The sequence below is a fragment of the Danio rerio genome, chromosome 3, assembly GCF_049306965.1.
Source record: "Danio rerio strain Tuebingen ecotype United States chromosome 3, GRCz12tu, whole genome shotgun sequence".
Classification (NCBI taxonomy): Eukaryota; Metazoa; Chordata; class Actinopteri; order Cypriniformes; family Danionidae; genus Danio; species Danio rerio.
The window spans coordinates 28,436,057-28,458,546 of NC_133178.1; the positions used below are offsets into that span (position 1 = coordinate 28,436,057).

A 22,490-nucleotide genomic window follows, 5' to 3' on the forward strand; every position below is an offset into this window, starting at 1 on the left:
TGTTCAACACATTAAAAGAGAATCTGAAGAATGTTGGAAAAAAACAGCTATTGACATCCATATTAACCAAAAATACAGTTAAAGTTAATGGCTGAATTTACCCAACAACAATGTCATATTATCTTCGTGTTTGTTTAACAGGAAAACAAACTCAAAAATTTAGCCCAATTGTTGACAGATAAATTACATTTAAGTAACTTTAACATATGGCAGCAAACAAACAACTTCGATCTAAAATATTACTTATATAAAATAACAGGCTACTCACCTGCTGTCCATCGTACAGCCTGCTATGCCGATGTAAACCTGCTAGACTGAGTAAAGAAAACTACAGGTAAATCTTTTGTTTATAATGGAGGAGACTTAGGTTTCGGTTTCTTTTCTCCATTTCAGTTGCTCCGCCTGTAACCAAGAATTCTGCGTCAATCAAATCCCAACTTGCTTCTCTCACGAAAAATAGTTCCACGTTGAATGTTATCAGTCGCCATCAGCCAAAGACAATATAAAGGCGCATTGTATGGCTGTGCTGCTGATGACTCCGTCAGACATTCCTGTGCTCACATGGCTTTTAGCGTCATGCGTTTGTTCAGTCCATAAGAGGGCGTTGAACCTCATGCAGTTAGGGATGTCCTGGTTTTGGGAAATATGTTTTCAGATTTTTTTTAAAAAAATTCATTCTCGTGAAAAGTGTGGCTTGGTTTTAAACGCTCACTGATGCTATGCAAAGATAAATTATGTAAATATTAAATACTTTTAAATAGTTCCATATGAGATATAAATGTTAAAAAAAGTACAAACATTATAAATGTCCATATTGCGGTGTAAGCAACCAGCCATGAAATTTTGTGCACAATTTGATATTTTTACATACTTTTTCCCAGTGATGGATTGCGGCTAGAAGGGCATCCGCTGCGCAAAACATATGCTAAATTGACGGTTAATTCCGCTGTGGCGACCCCAAATTAATAAAGGGACTAATGAATGAATGATTACTTTACTCTTGAATAATTATGCTGTTCAATGAGAGGGTACCCATCTTTTTAGATCCCGACACACTTTGTTAACAGGATTGCCTTTTTCAAATGAAAAGTAAAATAATATTAATAACAATAAAAATAACAGCAATAGCCCAGTTTACTTAAAATCATATGTATAACACATAAAAAATTGCATATTGCAAATATATTTAATTTGTTTTCTTAAGGTATGCGCAGTGTCCACATGAGGTCACCATTGAACAACTGTACGAGAAAAGATCTTTCGAGTTTCTCCAACTACACTGTATTCTATTCAGAGGGGCTCATCCCTTTGGCCTAATCTTCGCATTTGAAGGCTTTACCCAGCTTTAAAAGGTTAGGATGAAAGGATAGTGCATAGGAATGAGCCTTTCTGAATAGAACACAATGTTTGACACCAAACAACTTTTCTGCATTCATGGAGGCCTGAAGTATCCATCACTTGTGCCCTTGAAATCTTTCATTCTGAGAGCACTTCAAAGTGGCCAGTTTTGACCAGTGCAGTTTGGATGATTGTTTTCACTCTTTTAAGAGAGTGATAGGCTATACAGTATGCCATTTGGGATTCACTGCTTGTTATTTGTTTAGTTAGGGAAAGGATTAAAGATGCCATATATGTCCTGCAAATAATGTGGTTTCAACTAGGCATGGGATGATAACCAGTTTCAAGGTTTACAGTGATTTGCAAAAGTCAAGGTTTTAAAACCGCTAAAATGTTCTGTTATATCATTTCTAAGGTATTTGTAAGGGGTATGTTTTGTAAAGAAATCTGTGTTTTTGAAACTAATGAAGACAGCAGAAGTCAATTATTTATTTTAAATATTTAGCCTGACATTATTACTGTTCCAAATGTTTCCTGAAATAAAATATATTGTTTTCAATAGAGGGAAAGTTGTTGTTGGTTACCCAGACATTTAAAAATAATATATTTTAGAGCAGTAATCATAATACTGTGACACTGTAAAACCATGATATTTATACAGTCAGAAACTCATACTGGCCCATGCCTAGTTTAAACCATTTTGCCCCAAGTGAATTCCTAGCTAAAAATGTAAGAGTGGAGTAACATCTAAAACTTTTGTTGTTTTTGTTCTATAGGGGAGAGTGGGGACAAAGTTACACTTTTTGTTTTGGCCAAATAATGAACAAAGTAATGGGGTTAGATAAACCAATTTTTTTTTTAAATCAACAACACACAAGCCTCCCCTACAAATGAGCACTGATAGTATGATCGCCAGACCTATGGTTTCTTTGCAGTATTGCAAGAATTAGATGCTTTGTTTCCAGTGAGGACTATAGAGAAACTTGTTCATGGTTTTATCAGCAGCAGGGTGAATTACTGTAACAAACTCCTCACCGGCCTTCCCAAAAAAAACAGTCAGAGAGTTGTAGCTCATCCAGAACACTGTGGCCAGAATTCTAACCAGAATTAGAAAATCATACCACATTACACCTGTCCTCGGGTCTTTACACTGGCTCTGAGTTACATTCAGAATAGATTTTAAAATATAATTACTTGTTTATAAATCAATAAATGGTCTAGGGCCTCAATACATTACAGATATGCTCACTGAATACAAAACTACCAGAACACTCAGATCATTAGGATCAAGTAAGTTAGAAATTCCAAGAGTTCAAAGCAGGGTGAATCCGCCTTCAGTATACTCCTCCTGCTGCTGGAATCAACTTCCAGAAATGTTTAGATGTGCTCCAACAATAGGGCCATTTAAATCCAGACTGAAAACACTTCTGTTTAGCTGTGCCTTTACTAAATGAGCCCTGTGCTACATCCCACAGATCACACTATAATGTTTTTCTCTTCTTTTTCATTTTTTTATAACCTGATTTAACACATTTTAATCTGTTCTTACCAGTTTAAATAATTTGTTATTATTTTATTTATTATTTTCTTGTTTCTTTAATTCTTGTTTATGTAAAGTTTGTTGAATTACAATTGTGTATGAAATGTGCTATTTAAAAAAACTTGCCTTGCCTTGCCAAAAGTGTAAGGAGTAAAAATGTTACTATTTACCCCACCTGCGGGGCAAGTTGTAACAGACGAAGGGTTAGTTGTAACATGCTTAAAAAGTCAGATTTCACACAACCCCCTTTCAAGATATGTGCTATATGGAACTTTTAAGCCAATTAAGCACTTTTAGTACTTTTTTAAAATCAGCCTTATTTACAGTGAACGCACAAAACACACTTTGTGTTATTGTTTTTAACTCGGTGTTAAACTGAACAGTGCTGGAATGATTACTGAAATATCCTACTCAGGTAAAAGTTCCATTACTTGCCAAAAAATGTAGTGCAAGAGTAAAAGTATGTGCTGTAAATATTACTCTAAGTAAAAATTAGCCCTTTTAAAGTACTCAAGAGTATTGAGTATTATGCTGTAAAAAACTGATGCATTTACATGCAATTTGTGTTTGTGTGAGTGTAAACGTAATATTCTGTAGTGCATTTACTGTTTTAGACTGTTTAAGTCATGCGTCATCTTCTCATCAGTGATATGCATCTAAACCAGTGGTCACCAAACTTGTTCCTGGAGGGCCGGTGTCCTGCAGATTTTAGCTCCAGCCCTAATCAAACACACCTGAACAAGCTAATCAAGGTCTTACTAGGTATACTTGAAACATCCAGGCAGGTGTGTTGAAGCAAGTTGGAGCTAAAACCTGCAGGGACACCGGCCCTCCAGGACCGAGATTGGTGACCCCTGAACAGTCTCTCAATCATTGTGTGTAAAGATTTTGGACATCTTTTCAGACACTTTTAATGCTTCCTAATAGTTTGCTGCATTTACAAAGCAGCCAGTTCAATATGATGAGAAAAACTACTCAATTACAGTAATTAGAGCATTTGTAATGCGTTACTTTACACCACTGAAACTGAAGGCTTATAATCAAATCAAGTCCCCATAACGTATTTCTAGAGCTTCATGTAAAATGTGCAAAGCCACTTCCTATACAGGAAAAGGATGAGAAGTCATAGCCATATTTCAGTTTGTGGGACATATTTAGTACATCTGGCAGGTATAGTAGTGGTAGAATGCTAGTGTATTGTAAATAACATAAAGGTTTTGTACTTATTAAATAACCTCACTAAATCATTTTAATACCCATGTGATCCAGAACATCCAACATCTCAATAGCAAACCAGAAGAAGCAGATTTGACAGAGAAACAGAAAATTACCATTTTTAATCATTTGACCTGCACTAGAAAAAGTGAAATATGTGTGTGAATGATTGGCGGTGTGTTTGTGAGAGCGCATGTGTGGTGGCTTCCCGCTGCTCAGAACTGGTGTAGTGGTGACACACTGTTAAGCTAATTGGATTGGATTGAGAGAAGTCTTCCTGGGAAAGGAGTAGTTGGGAAGGTCAGGCATTCCAATATCACTGAAGCAAGCAGAATTTGATTGGTCGCAGCCTGTGTGCATGTTAACACCACCACCAAACAACCACACTAAAAACATTTTTAAATCTCATCTATTTGTTATCTTATACAGGCTCGTAGCCAGCCTTTTGAAAAGGGTGGTTCTTTTTTCTTCAAAAATTGACCTTTTTGCAGTTATTCGCCTCATTTTTATTGAATTATGAGGTTTAAATACTGCATTTTAGTGGTATTTTAAGCATTATAGGTGGATTAGCTTGGTCAACATAACCACACTTTATGAGGTACCAAAAACACGTTCAATAAATAGAATATATATATATATATATATATATATATATATATATATATATATATATATATATATATATATATATATATATATATATATATATATATATAGTAGCTTATTGCCATTTATTGGGCAAATAACCAACTGACCAGCACTTTGAACTTTTCTTAGCAATGGTGTAAAGTAACAAATTACAAATACTCAAACTACTGTAATTGAGTAGCTTTTCTCAGAAATTATAATTTAGTTAGTAGTTTTATAAAGGTGTACTTTTACTTTCCTTTGAGTAAATTTTTAATTTTAATCAACCAAATGTTAATGAGAATAGCTCAGGACTGTAAAAGCTACAGTATAGCTCTTAAATAGGGGAGTTGAGTTGGTCTAGGTGTGTTGGTTGGAACACCAAAGCCGGAAAAGAAATTAGACTTGAATGATTTATTGGTAACAGTCATATGCAGAGGGGGAGCCAGTTGTAACTTGTATGTTTAACGTCTTCTAACAACATACATGGAATGGGCATGGATACTGGATGATGATTGCACTGTGCTTAAATGTTCCTTAGCATAGATCCACCTTTGCATGCATTTATGCGTGTATGAACTTGTGGAGGCGTGTGTGTGTGGTCTGTAAATAAACAGAATAAAGAACATATTTGTTAATGTGTGCTTATTACTCCATCCACAATACAGATAAATCATAATACATATATGTGACATAATTACATGAACTACTGGCATCCCCAAATGTGAACATAATGCAGTATTTAAGATAAACGAACATAATATTTGTCTACATAACAAACAACTTGTAATATAACAGTTTAACTGAATGTGAGCTCCCTCACGATATAGCAGTATCAGTACTTTTACTCCACTACTTTCCTTCAACCTGCAGTAACTACTTTATTTTTTCTTGTCTATGTGGATTAGAAAAATCAGTCCTCTGATTTCTATCCAATCAAATCACCTATAGAAGGTAAATCGCATAATAATGAACTACAGCAAGACATGGGCGCTTTATAATTGCAGCAAACTGTTTGGAAGCATTAAACATGTCCAAGAAGATGTCCACGCAGTGACCCAGAGATTGTTTAGATGCATGTAACTGATGAGCAGATGAGGGATGTTTATTGTATGATGACCACAATGGCCTTAAACACCCAGCAGGCACAAGATGTCAACACTATGTCGGATTGACTTTGTACCTCAATGTCATGGGGACGTTGAATTTTGTTTGGAAATGAAAATCGTGTTGACATCAGAACCCAACGTCAGGCCGACCATGTCAATGCCCAGCCTAAAACAACCAAATATCAACGTCTAATGATGTTACAGCTTGACGTTGAGTGAACGTTACCACTATGACGTCTATCAGAGGTTGGATTTTGGTTGCCATACCTGATGAATAAATGTCAGCATTTGACGTCAATATGACGTTGGTTTAAGATGTTGGTTCTATGTTGGATTTTGCTCACTTTCTAACACAAGCTAAAATCAAATAAATATCAACGTCATTTGATGTCGTTATTGGACATCAAAATAAAATTGTCCTTATAGATGCTGGCTAGACATTGATTTTGGAATATTAACGTCTTATGACATTGTGTGCCTGCAATAACTCAATGCACTACAGAATGTTACGTTTACACACATCCATCCAATGACATGTAAATGCATCAGCTTTTTACAGCGTAATACTCACTACTCACTACACTTGAGTACATTAAAATGGCTACTTTTTACTCCTACTTTGAGTAATATTTAAAATAGGTACTTTTACTCTACTTGCACTACATTTTTAGGCAAATAACGGTACTTAAGTGTGATACTTCAGTACACTTTCCACCACTGTTGCTTAGTCAGAATTTGGCAATTTGAATAATAAAATATTAAAACTTAATACTATTAATAATGTAGAGCTTGACAATTTTTCTTGTCTCTTTTGTAAAAAAAAGTACATTTTGAAATTTCATGGACAACAAAAATAGGCTAATTAATATTAAATAAACGGTCACACTTTACAATAAGGTTCATTAGTTAATGTCAATTAATGCATTTACTAACATGAGCAAACAATGAACAATACATTTACTACTGTATTTGTTCATGTTAGTTAACGTTAGTTAATGAAAATACAGTAGTTCATTGTTATTTCATGTTAACTCATGGTGCATTAACTAATGTTAACAAGCATGAACTTGGATGTTAATAATGCATTAGTAAATGTTCAATTATGATTAATAAACGCTGTACATGTGTTGTTCATGATTAGTTCATGTTAGTAAATGCATTAACTAATGAACCTTATTGTAAAGTGTTACCAAATTACTTTAATATGGGCCACTTTTGGTGCTTCAAACGTTTAATTGGTATTTCTTTTCTTCAAGAATAAGGTCTAAGATTCAAAATAAAAGTTGGGCTACTTGTAGTGAAAGATGACTTCACTTTCATCATATTGTAGGTTTTCTTGCACAGCTGGATGTTGGACTCATGAAAAATAATTATTTGCATTCATTGGAAGCCTTCTTTGAGGGGTTATTTTCACAATTTATGATGGCATAGCTGTCAAAATAAGACAAATGAGCTCATGTATGGGACAAATCTGGACCTTTTATCAGTGGGGGATGGGTCTGGGACAGTGAATGTCCATAAATTGACTTTTATACTTATGCTACTGTCAATCTTTTTCCTTTCTTCACATCAGTTATATACATTACAGCTTTATGTTACATCTAACAATGTGAAAACGTGTCTATTTAATTATTTTAGTGACATGTAAGTTACCATGATGGTGTTTAGCAGTTGTGTGAATGGTCCCTTCTATTATAATGTTTTTTTCTGCTTGTGAAAAAGCGATTTGTTATCTTTGCTTGTGAGTTTCAGTTCATCATCAACTGTTTCTGTGAGTGTTTTATCTGTGCACATATTGAATGTTCAGGTTAATCCATCAAAACGTTGGTGTATTAAAAGGATAGTTCACCCTAAAATGAAAACAATGTCATCACTTACTCTCTCTCACTTGTTCCAAAATAGAAGACCCAAAATATGTGAGAGTAAATGAAATATTTCTTTAACATTATATAAATTAATGTAATACAGAATCTTACTGAAAATTCCGAAATGATTGTACACTGTAAAAAAAAAATTAAGCTGAATCAAATTAACTTTATCAGTCCATTGAACTTATATTATGTTAAACATAACATGATTGAACATGATTAGCTTAGTTTAGTAAGTTACAATGACCTAATGACCTTTTTTAAAAGTGTTTCATATTTTTAACAAGAGAAAATCTGCCAACCACAGCAGCCAGTTTTGTACCATAGATTTTATGGATTTTTATTATACAGTGTATTCATTCTGAAGTCATCTGATTTCATTTTCATTATGTAATTGATAAATATATATACTCAAAACAAGGTATCAGCAGTTGTGTTTATATGAAACATGAGATCACAAGCCTATGATACCCAGATAATATTATAAAATAACATTACACAAGTTATTGATTTGAATTTTGATATTTTATTTGCTTACTAAAGGCAAAGCTTGCACAAAGAACTAAATATTTCTTAGCAAGGGTTACAGTACTGATTGTACTGAAAATCAAGGATATAATAGTAATAATATTTCTAATAATAATAATAATAAGAAGAAGAAGAAGAAGAAGAACAACAACAACAACCATATTTATAACAACAACAACAACAACAATAATGATGATGATAATAATAATAATAATAATAATAATAATAACAATAATGATAATAACAATAACAACAACAACAACAACAATAATAATTATTATAATAATAACAATAATGTTAATAACAATAACAACAACAACAACAATAATAATAATAATAATAATTATAATAATAACAATAATGATGATGATAACAATAATAATAATAATAACAATAATGATGATAACAATAACGACAATAATAATAATAATAATAATAACAATGATAATAATGATAATAACAATAACAATAATAATAATTATAGTAATAATGATAATAATAACAGTAATAATAATAATAATAATAATAATAACAATAATGATACTAACAATAACAATAACAACAACAATAATAATTATTATAATAATAACAATAATGATGATAATGATAACAACAACAATAATATTTTAATAATAACAATAATAATAATGATGATGATGACAATAATAATAATAATAATAATAATAATAATAATAATAATAATAACAACAATAATAATGATAATAACAATAACGACAATAATAATAATAATAATAATAATAATAATAATAATAATAATAATAATAATAACAATAACAATAACAATAACAATTATAATGATGATGATGATGATAATAATAATAATAATAATAATAATAATAATAATAATAACAATGATAATAATGACAATAACACTAACAACAACAATAATAATAATAATAGTAATAATAATAATAATAATAACAATAGTGATAATAACAATAACAACAACAATAATTATTATTATAATAATAACAATAATGATAAAAACGATAACAACAACAACAACAACAATGATAATAATATTAACAATAATAATAATGATGATGATAACAATAATGGTAATAATAATATCAATAATAATAATAATAATAATAGATACTAGATACTAGATACTAGATAATAGATAATGTACATTGTAAGCATAATTTGTGTGAAAAAGGACAGAAATATTTTGTTTTATTGCCATGAAATTTAATTTGAGCTGGAAACCTGTCAAATTGTGTGTATAGATGTGTTTTGTTCAGCAAAAATGTTGATGGGCCACTTTTTTTATTTCCCAGTGACAATGAAGATTGAGGATGTTTCATCTTTACATCGTGGCAGATGGTAAATGATGGCAAGTCCACATTTGTTTCAGAGCAGAGACAGCGTTGCAGATGGACAAGAGCGTAAAAGCTTTATTAAGCATCCAACCTCATGTTTCTGCATATTGTGCAGCAGTGGGGGTCAGCTTAATCAATTTAGTCAACTAAAACAAAACAGGACAGCAGGAAGGATAAAACTGGAAACTGCGAAGTGTTATTTATCCTGAAAAGCCATTCTTGGTGTCATGCAGTACTATAAACAAGCTGTATCATTCTCCCCATGAAACACTTTTACAATCACGCTGCACACCCGTAAAGATATCCTCTCTCTCGCAGCATCAATGAGATTAAAGTACAAGAATGAAGAGATCTTTAGTAGAGGTAAGCTTTATGATGCGCACATGAAGGGGCATGCAATACCATTTATCACTGAGTGTGTATGTGTGCATGTGGAGGGGTGAGGTTATGTCTGCCATTGCCATGGCAACAGAGTCCCTGTGTAAATTTTGTTTAAACCTTTGCTTTATTTCTTTGTTCCAATGTTCTCATTCAGATCAAGTCACACAGCAGCGCCACAAGAAACTTTATTCCTTGTTGGGCTGGTTTGTTCCTGCACTGTCATTCTGGTTCAAAGAATCAACAGTAGACAGTGTGGATTTCTTAGATGAAGACTGGAGAAACACAGAGAAAATACAACATAACCCAGTCTTAAAGAAGAGAGTTCTACTTTTTTTCACGTTTCAGGTGAAAATGTGAACTGCCACAATGCTAAGGTGCTCTGGTTCTATTCTCATGCATCCAAAGTCTTTGCTAGATGGTTGCTAAGGTGCAATATTCTGAAGAGCTGGGGTATTGCTATTGCTAGGGTATGGACCCTTTTCACATTTCTGGGTTTCTCAGTAGCTGGGTAAATTTAGAGGAGAGAACAACATCATATATACTCTCAGCCCTATAAACGCTGCTTTAGAAACACCTCGCATAAGCGGTAATTCGTTGAAGCAAAGATGATATAATACATTCATAAATGCATATTAATGTATATCCCTTTTTAAATTAAAATATTAAAAACTTTATATGATTTAAGAAGATTATATAGGCATTTGTGGAAACCTTTTAAGCTGCAGGTAGCGGCTTCTGATGCTATCGACAAGATTTCTTTCCTATAGTTAATTATTTTGTTTTGTCTCTAGGACAAAAGGAGCTGCATGACTGCATGAAATGTTTGGAAAAAAAGAAACTCAACAAATAGACAAACCACCCTCACAATATTCACAAAAACAAGCACAGCATTTTTGAGGTCATTTCTGGTTAATGATGTCACAGTTTCAAGTGATGGATGCTGGACAATGGAGCAGAAGATCTATGTGCAGTTAATTACAAGAATAAAACTCAAACCGTTTAAGAAAACCGAGTGTAACAAACCATTTAAGTTCAAAAACTAATCCTAATGAGAACTAAATAGAGCATTTTAAGGACAGTAAAAACCAATAAATGAAGATAACTTTAACCAACAGAGTTCTGTTTTTAAGTTAAGACAGTTCAAACTGTTTGAGGAAAGTAATTGCTACAAACCATTTGAGTTAAAAACTAATCTATATGAGTTCTGTAAACTTGCTCCATTTAAGTTGAAGTAATGAAGTATTTAATTAACTAATTCTCTTCAACACTGAGTTCAAAACTCTTTTTAAATGAGCAGAATTAACTTTCAGTCAATTCTGAGTTCTAAACTACACTCATTTCATTTGATAAAGTTGACTGTTGAGTTTTACAGTGTGTATAAATAGTCCTGGTAATCAGTCCTTAAGTAGCTCCCAGCTGTGTGTGTATGTGTGTATAATGAACTGAACATCAGAACAGGTGTGTGTATGAAGTGCATGGTGGGATTTGTAGATTGTTGACATAATTCCAGAAGTTGTCTGTTTAACAACGATCTGCCAGATCTCTGGTGATTATAACACACAAAATGTACCTGTTTCTTGGAATGGATGTGAATGTTGCTTTATGCTCTAGTTCTAGCTCTAATTGTATGGCACTTTACCAGTGTTACTGTTTGAACGGTTCTAACTATCACAGTGCACACACACAGTCTCCTCTGGTCCAGATTAAGCACACAATGATATCACAGAAAATCCGGCGCCTTTACGAAGTGTAAAAGCTCACATGTAATTTACTATCATTTACCAAAGGGTGATCTCACATAGACATCCACAAACAATACTCATAAGAGAAATAAAACTAAATATTCCCAATATGGAGAAATTATTCAAGCTTTGCTGCTCTGACAGGAATAAAATACACAATGTTTTAAAGTGACTAAACATGAAGAGATTATCTGACCAGAAAAAAAAAATTGCAGAGAACAATCTGGATGCAGTTGGTGTATGCAACCTTATTCTGAATGGTTGCTATGTGGTTGCTAGGGTGTTGCTAAAGAATCGCTGGGTGCTTCATAGATAAAAGCAATTCAAGACTGTTTAAACCAAAATAACTACCGAGTAGGCAACTCTGTAAGCTCGTAAAAAAGTCTTGCATTTTTCACATGCTGATTGACTTTCACAGTGCTAATAATTGCGTAATTCAGTTATGACCCCATATTCAGCATGAGCCTATGATAGCTGAAACCCACTACTGTTTCAGAGATGCCGTGAATGGTGGTGGCAGTGTGGTGTCTCTCTCCCGCGTTCTCTTGCCGAGAGACTTAGAAAGAGCAGAAGCTGTAATTAGAATGCGAGGGAGCAAGTCGCTGCTGCAAATTGAAAACATATTGATTCTCCCTCAGCTCTGTTCTCCCCAGCCCGAGAACAGGATGGAGATTCACACACAAGGTAACAGGGAGCAGGAAAAGAGGGGCTGGTGGGTGCGGAGGTTTGAAAACCGAGGGAGGGAGAAGGAGATTACATCATGCATTGGACATTTTTTCTGCACAAAAAAAAGGCAGGGAATTTTTTTTCTTTATTAAAAGCTTAAGCTGAACCAAATCTATGCATTGAAACTCCACCTATTAATCCAGCTGAATTCTGCCCCCAATAAGACGAAAAGAGGCCGTTCTAGTACACTGTACTGACGTCAAGGGAAGTAGATACCGCCAAAATACTTTGCTAGAGGGAAGATCGCTAAGGTCCAATGTGTATAAACGTGTCTGGGTACAAGCACCAAAATAGGAGCTGAATTGGTGAAGGCAGATTGTAAGTCAGAAATGTGTGGCTGTCAAATGCAGTCATATACTGAGTTGCACGTCGGTGTTACCCCTCAGGCAATACAGTGGCTTCCTCATCCAGAGCAGTGTATCACCTCTCTGCAATCCTCAAATGACAAGAAAAGTCATTTGTCTGCAGTGTTCTTTTAGCATATGATTTGTATGCATTTGTTTTCAAAGGGAACAGAATAAAACATGGTATGTTGCAATGCAAATACATAAAGAACTGCTGCAGGGCATTGCTGTCATAGTCATGCACCTGCTGTGCCCTCTGTAGCTGTTGTCAATATGCAAGCCAGCGACTTATAGACAGCAAGTGCAGCCTGTTGATGGAGTCATGCAGTTAATGTACTGTCATTGCATAGAATTCAGGTTGTGCTGTTTCACATCAGTAATTCCCTTTTTTCTAATTATTGTAAATTTTAGATTACATGCATGAATTACAAATATACAGCCCAAGCTAAATACAATAAAATTGCCATAAAAGCTACATTTTCTGTGTTTGTATATGTGAAAGTAAATAGATAGTTCACCTCACCTAACCCAGTTTTTAACTCATTCACATGCTATTTTCAACATGATCTCACGGCAATGGACGCCATGCAAGGCTAGAGTTTGAAAGCCAACAATAAATCTCCGGTGAAAGCTTAATGTGACTATTTTTAATTTCACATGGTTGTTTTTACAGCAACGATCTTGTAATGTAATTACAATACATTCAGGTAAAGAGACTTAAGCATTCATTTAGTTGTTCAAGCGTAAGCCAAGATGAAAGACCGTTGTAACCACTAGCGCCGTCAGTAGCAACACTAGCATAGAAATTCCCCTGAAAATACCTGAAAAAACGTTCATATTTTAAAGACATGGCGGGTGGAAATGGAATTTATTGCAGTGCTTCTTGTCTGATCCGAGAGCCACTTCATATTGTATATCTCACAGGCAGTGAAGATTTATAAAGAAAATAATTTTGTACAAATTAGCCACTAAACTGACAAAACATAAATAGCTGCATTTCCTCATGAGATCAGGCTGGTTATTTCATGCTTATATCTGAATTTAATTTTTCTGCACAACAAAATAGTTGATTTTTGAAGAATGATCAAGTTTTTTGCACATTTAATAAAAGCAACACAGGCTCATTCTGAAAACATAGTCCCACGGACGTTTCTGGAGACCGCAAATTATGTAGCTGGAGGTGCGTATGGCTGCATTTAATTTTATTAAGCGAACGCTACGGGGCAGTGTGTGACGTCTTCCTTTTGGAGCTTATTGGTTGACCGCTTACCTCTGTGTGAAGGGGCTTTCCCACCACAACCAGTTTGTCCAGTTAGCTCGTCGTGTACGTTGGCGGTCTTGAGACGCAGAGAGGAGTTGACCACATCGACGACGATCGGGTTTGAGTCCGGGGAAGAGCAGTTCCAGAAATCAAGTAAGACAAAAACAGAATTAAAAAAATAAAATGAGCAAGTGAACAACAGGGTGAGAATGTGGTAAAATCTGAAAATGTGGTAAAAATCAGACGAGGGCTTTCCATTTCTGGATGGCTTTTGTAAATCATCGATTGGGTTTAGGAAAGTAAGTGGGTGGGCAGGTCAATCAGTAAAATTGGTTGGGTTTAGGGAAGGAGGAGGGTGTGTCAGTCGATTGGCCGGTCGCCCAATCAATTATTCAGTCATTCAGTCGGTCGACAGTGGCCTCTGGTGGGTTCCCGTGAGAACAGTGCCGGTGTAAACAGCACTCGTGAGAGACATTTGAGATGTGAAAAAGCGAACACAGTGGCCTCTCGCAGATTCGCGAAAACAAAAACTGCAAAAATAAGTACTTCCCGAGACATATTCCGCAGTCTCCAGAAACGCACACGGGACTACGTTTTTAGAATGAGCCTGGGTTGAATAAAAGTCAACTGAATCAACAACCCCCACTGTTTCAAAGAATGAACTGAATAAAGACAACAAAACAAAACAAGAAAAAATGCTTAATTGAAAAAATTTAAATAAACAGCAGAAAAGCAAAGCAAACAACACTATGAAAAACAAGATAAAAAAAACAACAACCCAAAAACTAGCTATAAAAAAAACAGTTTTTAAAATGTATTTTATTTTTTTATTTGTCATACGAAACACTCAGAAAATGATGTTTGTTGTTTGTTCAAACTCCATATTTAATATGAGCTGAAACAACGAAATTCTTGATTTTTTTGGGTTCAATCCACTTAAATTTGTTAAAACAAATAAATTAACTTTTTGAACACAAATTGATTGTGTGGAACAAAGAGGTTTTTTTACAGTGAAGAATGTGATGACTTTGATTTCTTTTTATATAGAGTTTGTTTCATAATTAATTTCTAAAAATATTCAAACTGACAAACGTGAAAAAGTACATATTTAAATGATTACATATTTACATAAGATTCATATAAGCTACTTTAATGAACAAAATCTGCACTTCCAATATGCGTATTTTGCCAAATCATTCATCTTGTATTAAGTACACAACACCAAGCACTCCTGTGTTAGACCGAATGCAAGCTGCTACACAAATGTAAAGTGTATTCACACCATTGTATCAATTATTTTTGGGACCTTTAGCAGAGGAAAATCATGTCTACCCCAGAGTGTGTGCCCTGAGGCGATTTTTACCAAGAGACTCCACATAATCACATGCAATTAATGAAACCACAAAAAAGAAGGCAGTTCAAAGAACAACCTTATCCTGTGTTTCCATTCTCTCTATTCTGCAAAGCACAATTCACTTTAAGCATTGCTTAAGCCAATGCTCAAGGGGTGTTTTAACAAGCAGTTGATTAGTGCTGGTCTTTTACAGGCTAATGTTTAGCTGACATTAAAGGTCTTTGTGGGAAGTTCATGCCTATAACATACACACATGCTTTCTCGTTCTCCTCAATCATAGAGAATGAATTCCACAGTTTTCCATGTACAATTGAAGCCTGAAACCAGCAGGAGTTGCTGTCGTTTTAGCATCACTTTCGAAACCACATGATCACCCCCCCACCCCCACCCCCCGCCCCCCCACTGCTCAGGGATAATGGAGTCGTGCTGAATTTCAGTATCACTTTATACCCTCTGACAATAAACTCTATGCACTTCAAAACGTTTGCCGTAAACTGATAATAGGCACAGCGGTATTCCAGGTAATATTTCACAGTAAAAATACCCTGAAAGGTTTACTACAGGCAAAATTTAGCATGCCACTAACTTAGCTAGACTTAATACAGCGAGTTGATGCAACACTTCAGCATTAAAGGGATAGTTCACCCAAAAATGAACATTTACTCACTATTTATTCAAGTGGTTCCAAACCCTTATGAGTTTCATTCTTCTGTCGAAGAACAGGGCTGCACATTTTGAACAGGGCTGCACGGTGGCACAGTGGGTAGCACGTTCGCCTCACAGCAAGAAGGTTGCTGGTTCGAGCCTCGGCTGGGTCAGCTGGCGTTTCTGTGTGGAGTTTGCATGTTCTCCCAGTTTTTGCGTGGGTTTCCTCCGGGTGCTCCAGTTTCCCCCAAAAGTCCAAAAACACGTGGTATAGGGGAATTGGTTAAGCTAAATTTTCTGTAGTGTATGTGTGTGAATGATTGTGTATGGGTGATTGTTCCCAGTGATGGGTTGCACCTGGAAAGGCATCCGCTGCGTAATACATATGCTGGATGAGTTAGCGGTTGATTCCGCTGTGGCGACCCCAGATTAATAAGTGCACTAAGCTGAAAAGAAAATGAATGAATGAATGAATGAATGTTATGAACACAGCTAAAAACTTTCCATAGTGGAAGTCAACGGTTACATGTCTCCAGATTTCTTCCATAGACTAAAAGATATGCATGTAGTATCTGTGACGTCACCTATAGGTTTCGGAAGAGCGCAAATGAAGCTACAAACGGGCTAGGCCAACCATTACCATTTTGTTCGTGCTTCATTGCACCGACCAGGGGTAATCGAAAAAAGGCAAACCATGAGCGGAGCTATAGATGCTTGCTAGCATTTTGCATAGAGAGGTTTTTCTTTGGGAGAAACGCTTGATACTTTATCACCTGCAACTCGTTTGTGTTCTGACCACATGTGCTTGGTCATATACTATATCAATAAAGTGTTTAGTCTTTTAAAAACGTTGTAATAAATTGAGCCACTAAACATTGTTCTCGTGACGTTTTTGTAAAGGAGGAAAATGCTAACTACTTCTGTGTTAGTAAATCGAAGGCTATTAATGAAATCCAAGCATAACACTATGACGTTTCAGATGACTGTTCTAGAGCCTACAGCTAATCAATCTGTCAGATTCTGGAGTGCAATACAGTTTTGAAGAACATTTTAAATGATAAATTATTTTAAGTAAAACAAATCCATTCGGCCTCTTTACTTTCTTTTTACTTCTTTACTTTCATGGATAATGAAACGGTGTTGTACGCACTCCACTGAAGACGTCCATTAGCCTACATATTTAATTTCATTTGTTAAGTGCAAAGATTTATTTCAATAATATTTCTAAATTCAGTTGACAACCTCACAGGTAGACAAACATAAACTTGTTTTTATTAAAACAAACTTAAATATGCATATAATAAATAATACTAATGATAATACTAACATTATACAAAAGCAGATTGTCATGAGTAAACGGAAAAAAACTCCCCCGAGATAAGGAAGTCTTGGAGGCAGTGGTTTTTATATTTATGAAAATAATAATTTTCGTAATATTTTAATCCTTAATTTTTTTTCTATTGTAAATAGATTTGCATATTGCTGTACATCCTGTGTGTATTAAGCAATGTGTATGCGTTTAAGGCGCACAACAAGGCAAATTGGTGGTCATTCACGTGAGTAACAATCACACAGTGTGAACTTTCATAGACGCAATCTAAGAGAATCATTGATGAGTTGCTGACCCTCGTGAGATATTTGGTATGCTAACTATCAGGCGCTGTCTGCCAATCTAAATCATGCCATCTGAAATGTGTTTTGATTTAAAATAACATCGGCGATTACCTACAGCCAATAAGAGAGCAGCACTCACTACTATGCGTACCTGCAGGCCAGTGTGAGTTTAGTTAAAAAGTTAAAAGCGCCCATTTTCAGTTTATTTGGACCCAAGAAATTAAGAAAAAAACTAGTGGAAATTTGACAGGAGCACTGTCAAACAGGAGTTTGACAGAAGACTGTTTGACGCATCATCTGAGCGTCAAACAGCTTCTGGGTTTCTTTCTCATTATTAATGACAGTAGATATACTACGTGACCTTGCGTTGTTTCCATGTCACTTCTTGTGTGTGTTTGGTTGTGAGACATAGTTTGGACAAAGTTGTTGACGATTCTTCCTATTGCAAAGTCATGCAGTATGAAACCCCATGTCGCCGATCCATCTTGCAGTGCAAACAAAGCAGCAACTAGCGCTACCCCAGACAGTCATGCAGTGTGAAAACATCTGTGACATGACTACTTTGAAAATCATGCAGTCTGAGCTTGGCATAACGCGCTCTGTGCTGGACTTTAGACCTGTTTTCAGCTGATCAATTGTATAGTCTATTTTAGTTCCTCAAAATAGCAACGCTTTAACAATGCCCCTTAACCCACCTCCTTTCTAAACTGGAACACACATGAGTCCACAAAGTGATGCAAACAGATTTACTATTTAAACAACGTGGTGCAAAGCATGAAAATTAGGGTTGCGTTGGTCAGAAATTAGCAACACATTGCGCCAAACATGTCAATCCACTTGTTAATTGATGACGTGTTAGTGACGTATGTAATACTGTTTCCGGGTCCAAGCCGCCACTCATTTGAGTTGAGAAATTATTTGTTTATGATCACTTTTAATTCATTTCACACATTAAAGTTAATTTTAAGTAAAGTGATAGGATACACAACAATCTCTGGGCTTGCTGCATCACAAATAGGAAAATTTAAACAATTTATAAAAAAAATTAATCACTTTCTGGCCATCGGATATAAGGCATGGACATATATATTGCGATCGTGATTTTCGAAAGTGTTAAATCACTTTGTAAACGTTTATAATTACCATTTTATGAGTCTCCCTATACAGTTGAATAGAGCGCTTGGACCCGGAAGTCGCTTCTCGTGACCACACTTAACAAGCGGATAGGGCCCAGTGTCTTAAGTAGTTGGGCCCTTAAGCAGTTAAACCTTTATCTACAACAGTTTAGTACAGAGGTTCTCAAAGTGGGGGTCGGGACCCCCCGAGGGGTCGCGGGACAATGAAGGGGGGTCGCCTGTTGATTTTTAAAAATCAATAAATTTTTATTAAACCTTAAGGCTTACTGTATTTTATCAATAACCTACTGAAGAGAAAAAAATATTCGTTTATAGTTACTATAAACTATATAGTTACTATAGTAGCTTATAGTTACTAATTCTATTGGATTGCGACTTCTCGGGTAATTACATTATACTACAGACACAGCAATACTGTCAGATGCAGCAGATTTTGTAACAGTAGGTTAAACTTTCTAGCCCATTTAAAGCACTGACATACATTTAAAAAAAAACTAAGAATAGACTTGGGTCTATTGGTGTGTTTGTGTGCGTCATTGCATACAAGGTTTCTGTATTTATAACCACCACCTCAGAGAATATTGGGGGTCACGAGTCACTGGCGTTGTCATTTTGGAGGTCGCGGGCTGAAAAGTTTGGGAACCCCTGGTTTAGTAGACTTCCTTTGTCAGTTTGTCAGTACAAAGCAGATTTTGTGGCTTTTGTGTCTCCTTTTTGCGCCATATTCTGCTACATTGGAAGTCATCTGCTCAAAACTTGAACAAATTAGGCCCTGTCTGAGAGGTTCTTCCAAAAACATTTATAAAATTTGGAGTTCTCTCTTTGAATATATGGAAATGTATACTCCTTGAACACTGGATGATAGTTTATTTTTACGTACATTGCTCCTGGGTGACATCTCATGTGACATCATAACCAGGCTTTTAGTTTGGAGTATAAACGATTGTTTCGGTTGGTACAAGCTTATTAATTCATTCATTTTCTTTCCAGCTTAGTCCCTTTATTAATCAGGGGTCGCCACAGTGCAATAAACCGCCAACTTATCCAGTACGTTTTACACAGCGAATGCCCTTGCAGCCGTAACCCAACACTGGTAAATACTCATACACTCTTGCATTCACACACATACACAACGAACAATTTAGCTTATTCATCTCACCTATATCGCTTGTCTTTGGACTTGTGGGGAAACCGGAGCACCCGGAAGAGAACTTGTACACTCCACACAAAAATGCCAACTAAGCTAGCCAGGACTTGAACCAATGACCTTCTTGCTGTGAGGCGATCGTGCTACCCACTGTGCCGCCTACAATATTATTAATATAATTATTTTATTATTGTTATTATCATTATTTGTTTTTTTCTTTTTTGTATTTTTTGTTTACAATTTTTTTCCTTTGTTTATTGGTTTTTATAAACATACAAACAAAAGCAAAAAAGCGCAAAGACAAGGATATTAATAGACACAAGTATAGCAGCAAAAGTAAAAAAAAATAAATAAATAAATAAATAAACATACGAACAGAATACAAAAATCATAATAAACAAATAAAGTTCTACTGTGATTAAGTAAAGTCACACTTAATATGAAAATACAACTGAGGCATCAGTGAGTCAGAGGCTTTTTAGAGGCATCCATATTTTCTGAAAAACATCCCCTTTCTTTCTTAAGTAGTATGTATATTGTTCTAAGAGCACTGTTTCATTCAAGAGTTGTATGAACAGTTCCAATGTTGGAGGACTTTGTTGGTTCCAGCAAAGAGCATTTTTTTGCTAGATAGGAAATGATGCAGTCTCTTTATAAAAGGAGGATCAAGTGTCTTGTTTAGTTCTGTACCAAAGAGGTATAATGTTGGTTTGTTGTCCAATGGAATTTGGAAAGCTTTGGCTGTAAAGTCCTGTACTGCTTTCCAGAGCTTTTTGTATTCCCAAAATACATGCCTGATTGTTCCTGAATAGGTTTTACACCTGTGACACCAGGATGATACATTGGGGTACATTTTGCTCAAGCGAAGTGGGGTCAGATACATCCTATGCATACATTTATAGTTTTGTTCAACTATTTTGTTACTGGAAAAGGGAATGAGAGTGTAGTGGCACACTTTTCGTGCACATCCTTATGTACCAACTTTTGCAGCTAGTCCAACAACCAGAATTGGAAAAAACGCGAATTAAACCGGATCTTCTTTTAAAAATGGTTTACTGAAAAATTGCAAAACCAAAATACAAAGGTACAATAGATTCAATATAGCTCAGTTGCTTCCTCGGTTGCTTCCAACATCCAAAACTGCAATCTGAACTAAACATACAAATTGATGACATCATGACGTATTACTCTCTGAAACCAAAAATACCAAATAATTTTTTTATTGTATTATTTAATAAATTATGCATTTTAAATAGTGCAATCATTATGAATTCTTATTAAATATCAATTTTCACCATGTTTTAATCTTTTTAACTAAATTATTATCACAAATTAATTGCATAATTGGCTTTTACAGAGAGTATTCTGGAATATAGTCTTCCACTGATCATAATAATAATAATAATAAATCCATCATTAAAATTATATTGCAAATTTCTTAGCTACACATTTTAAGTATATTTTTCTTTTTTTAAATATATAAATATATCTGGGGGTCAATAATTGTCACAATTATTTGGATCTTTGTTTACTTCTCTCTCTCTCGCTCTCTCTCTCTCTCTCTCTCTCTATTCAAAAATGTGTGATATTTGTACATTGTTGGAAATTTTCTATAAAGTTGAAGAAGAAAAAAATACACAATCACTAATATGTCGATTTAACCATTCCCTGCTGATTCACAGTAGATCACACAGTCAGGCTCAGTGGCCGGAGCCAGGACTCCTGTTTGCTCATTGTTCATTCCAGTGATCATGACACAGCTAATAGAGGCCGGATTAGTGTGCAGGAACAGAGTAGGCAAACACACAGAGACTAATGATGGAGACCAGCCAGTCTGCAATGCTTTCTCGTACTCTAACACCACCTCTGTGGTGTATTTCAGCATTATGGTGTTGGTATGCCCTAAGTAAGTATATACTGTATAGTCTTTTATTTGTTGCTTTATGATGTATTAATGTGCTTTTTATTAACGCTTGTAACCCCGCAAACACATCCTATATGCCGTTTTTTTTTCAGCAAATGTGAAACCACGCTCCCAGTTCCCTGCTTCAGTAAATCTACTAGCCTATATGTTCCCGTCCCCCTTCCTCTCTGTGTTTGTCAGTGTGCTCTCCTCATCTGTCGTCTACGTTTTGAATCCGGAGTGGTCCAGCGCTGTACCAGACTAGAATTTTAAGCATGTCCTTTGGTCAGGAGAAGGGGGCGGTAGAGTCGGTTGCTGTATGCATGAAACTTAAAAAGGCTCTAAAGGAGGACTCTAGCATGATAACGTGCTATGTTATGCGGGTTTGCACCTAAAGGAGTTGATGTATAAAAGAGCATTTTTCTTATTTGTGTTTTTACTGGTCTAAGCTGGATGTGGATATGTTGCTTATGTGGGTTATTTGCATAAAATAATTGATTTATTGAAAAACTGATGGGAGGAGAGAAGTGTGCTTTATTATGTGGGCAACAGAGTGATGAATACAGTTGAGAAATTAAAAACATGAAGTGAAAAAAATAGCAAATACGCCAGAGAAAAGCGGGTAGTGGTGATAACATCAAAATACTGAGTTTAATGCATTAAAATAAA

The 22,490-nt window shown here is 35.2% G+C and overlaps 2 protein-coding genes across 17 annotated transcripts in view; one reads left to right on the forward strand and one right to left on the reverse strand.

The window, feature by feature from the left end:
• The window catches only part of apol (apolipoprotein L), a 14,222-nt gene extending 13,652 nt beyond the window's left edge, over nt 1-570 (reverse strand). Inside the window, exon 1 of the mRNA XM_001339206.10 lies at nt 269-570. Coding sequence (XP_001339242.2) covers nt 269-279 — 11 coding nt within the window. The 5' untranslated portion in view covers nt 280-570. The remainder of the gene's footprint in view (nt 1-268) is intronic.
• Nucleotides 1-22,335, forward strand: part of LOC101886115 (uncharacterized) — a 22,761-nt gene extending 426 nt beyond the window's left edge. For 2 of the 16 annotated variants that reach the window (XR_012401023.1, XR_012401024.1), the window contains exons 2-5: nt 9,527-9,931; nt 10,104-10,416; nt 21,601-21,824; nt 21,935-22,335. Coding sequence is in view for 2 of the 16 variants with exons in the window: in XM_073944546.1 (XP_073800647.1) it covers nt 9,892-9,931; nt 10,104-10,294; nt 21,604-21,824; nt 21,935-22,094 (612 nt within the window). In the remaining 14 variants the exon portion in view is untranslated. Of the gene's footprint in view, nt 1-9,526; nt 9,932-10,103; nt 10,417-10,740; nt 13,237-21,600; nt 21,825-21,934 lie in introns of those variants that run through there. The other 14 variants (XR_012401027.1, XR_012401032.1, XR_012401028.1 and 11 more) reach the window with 7 other exon arrangements.
• Nucleotides 22,336-22,490: the final 155 nt, after the last annotated feature.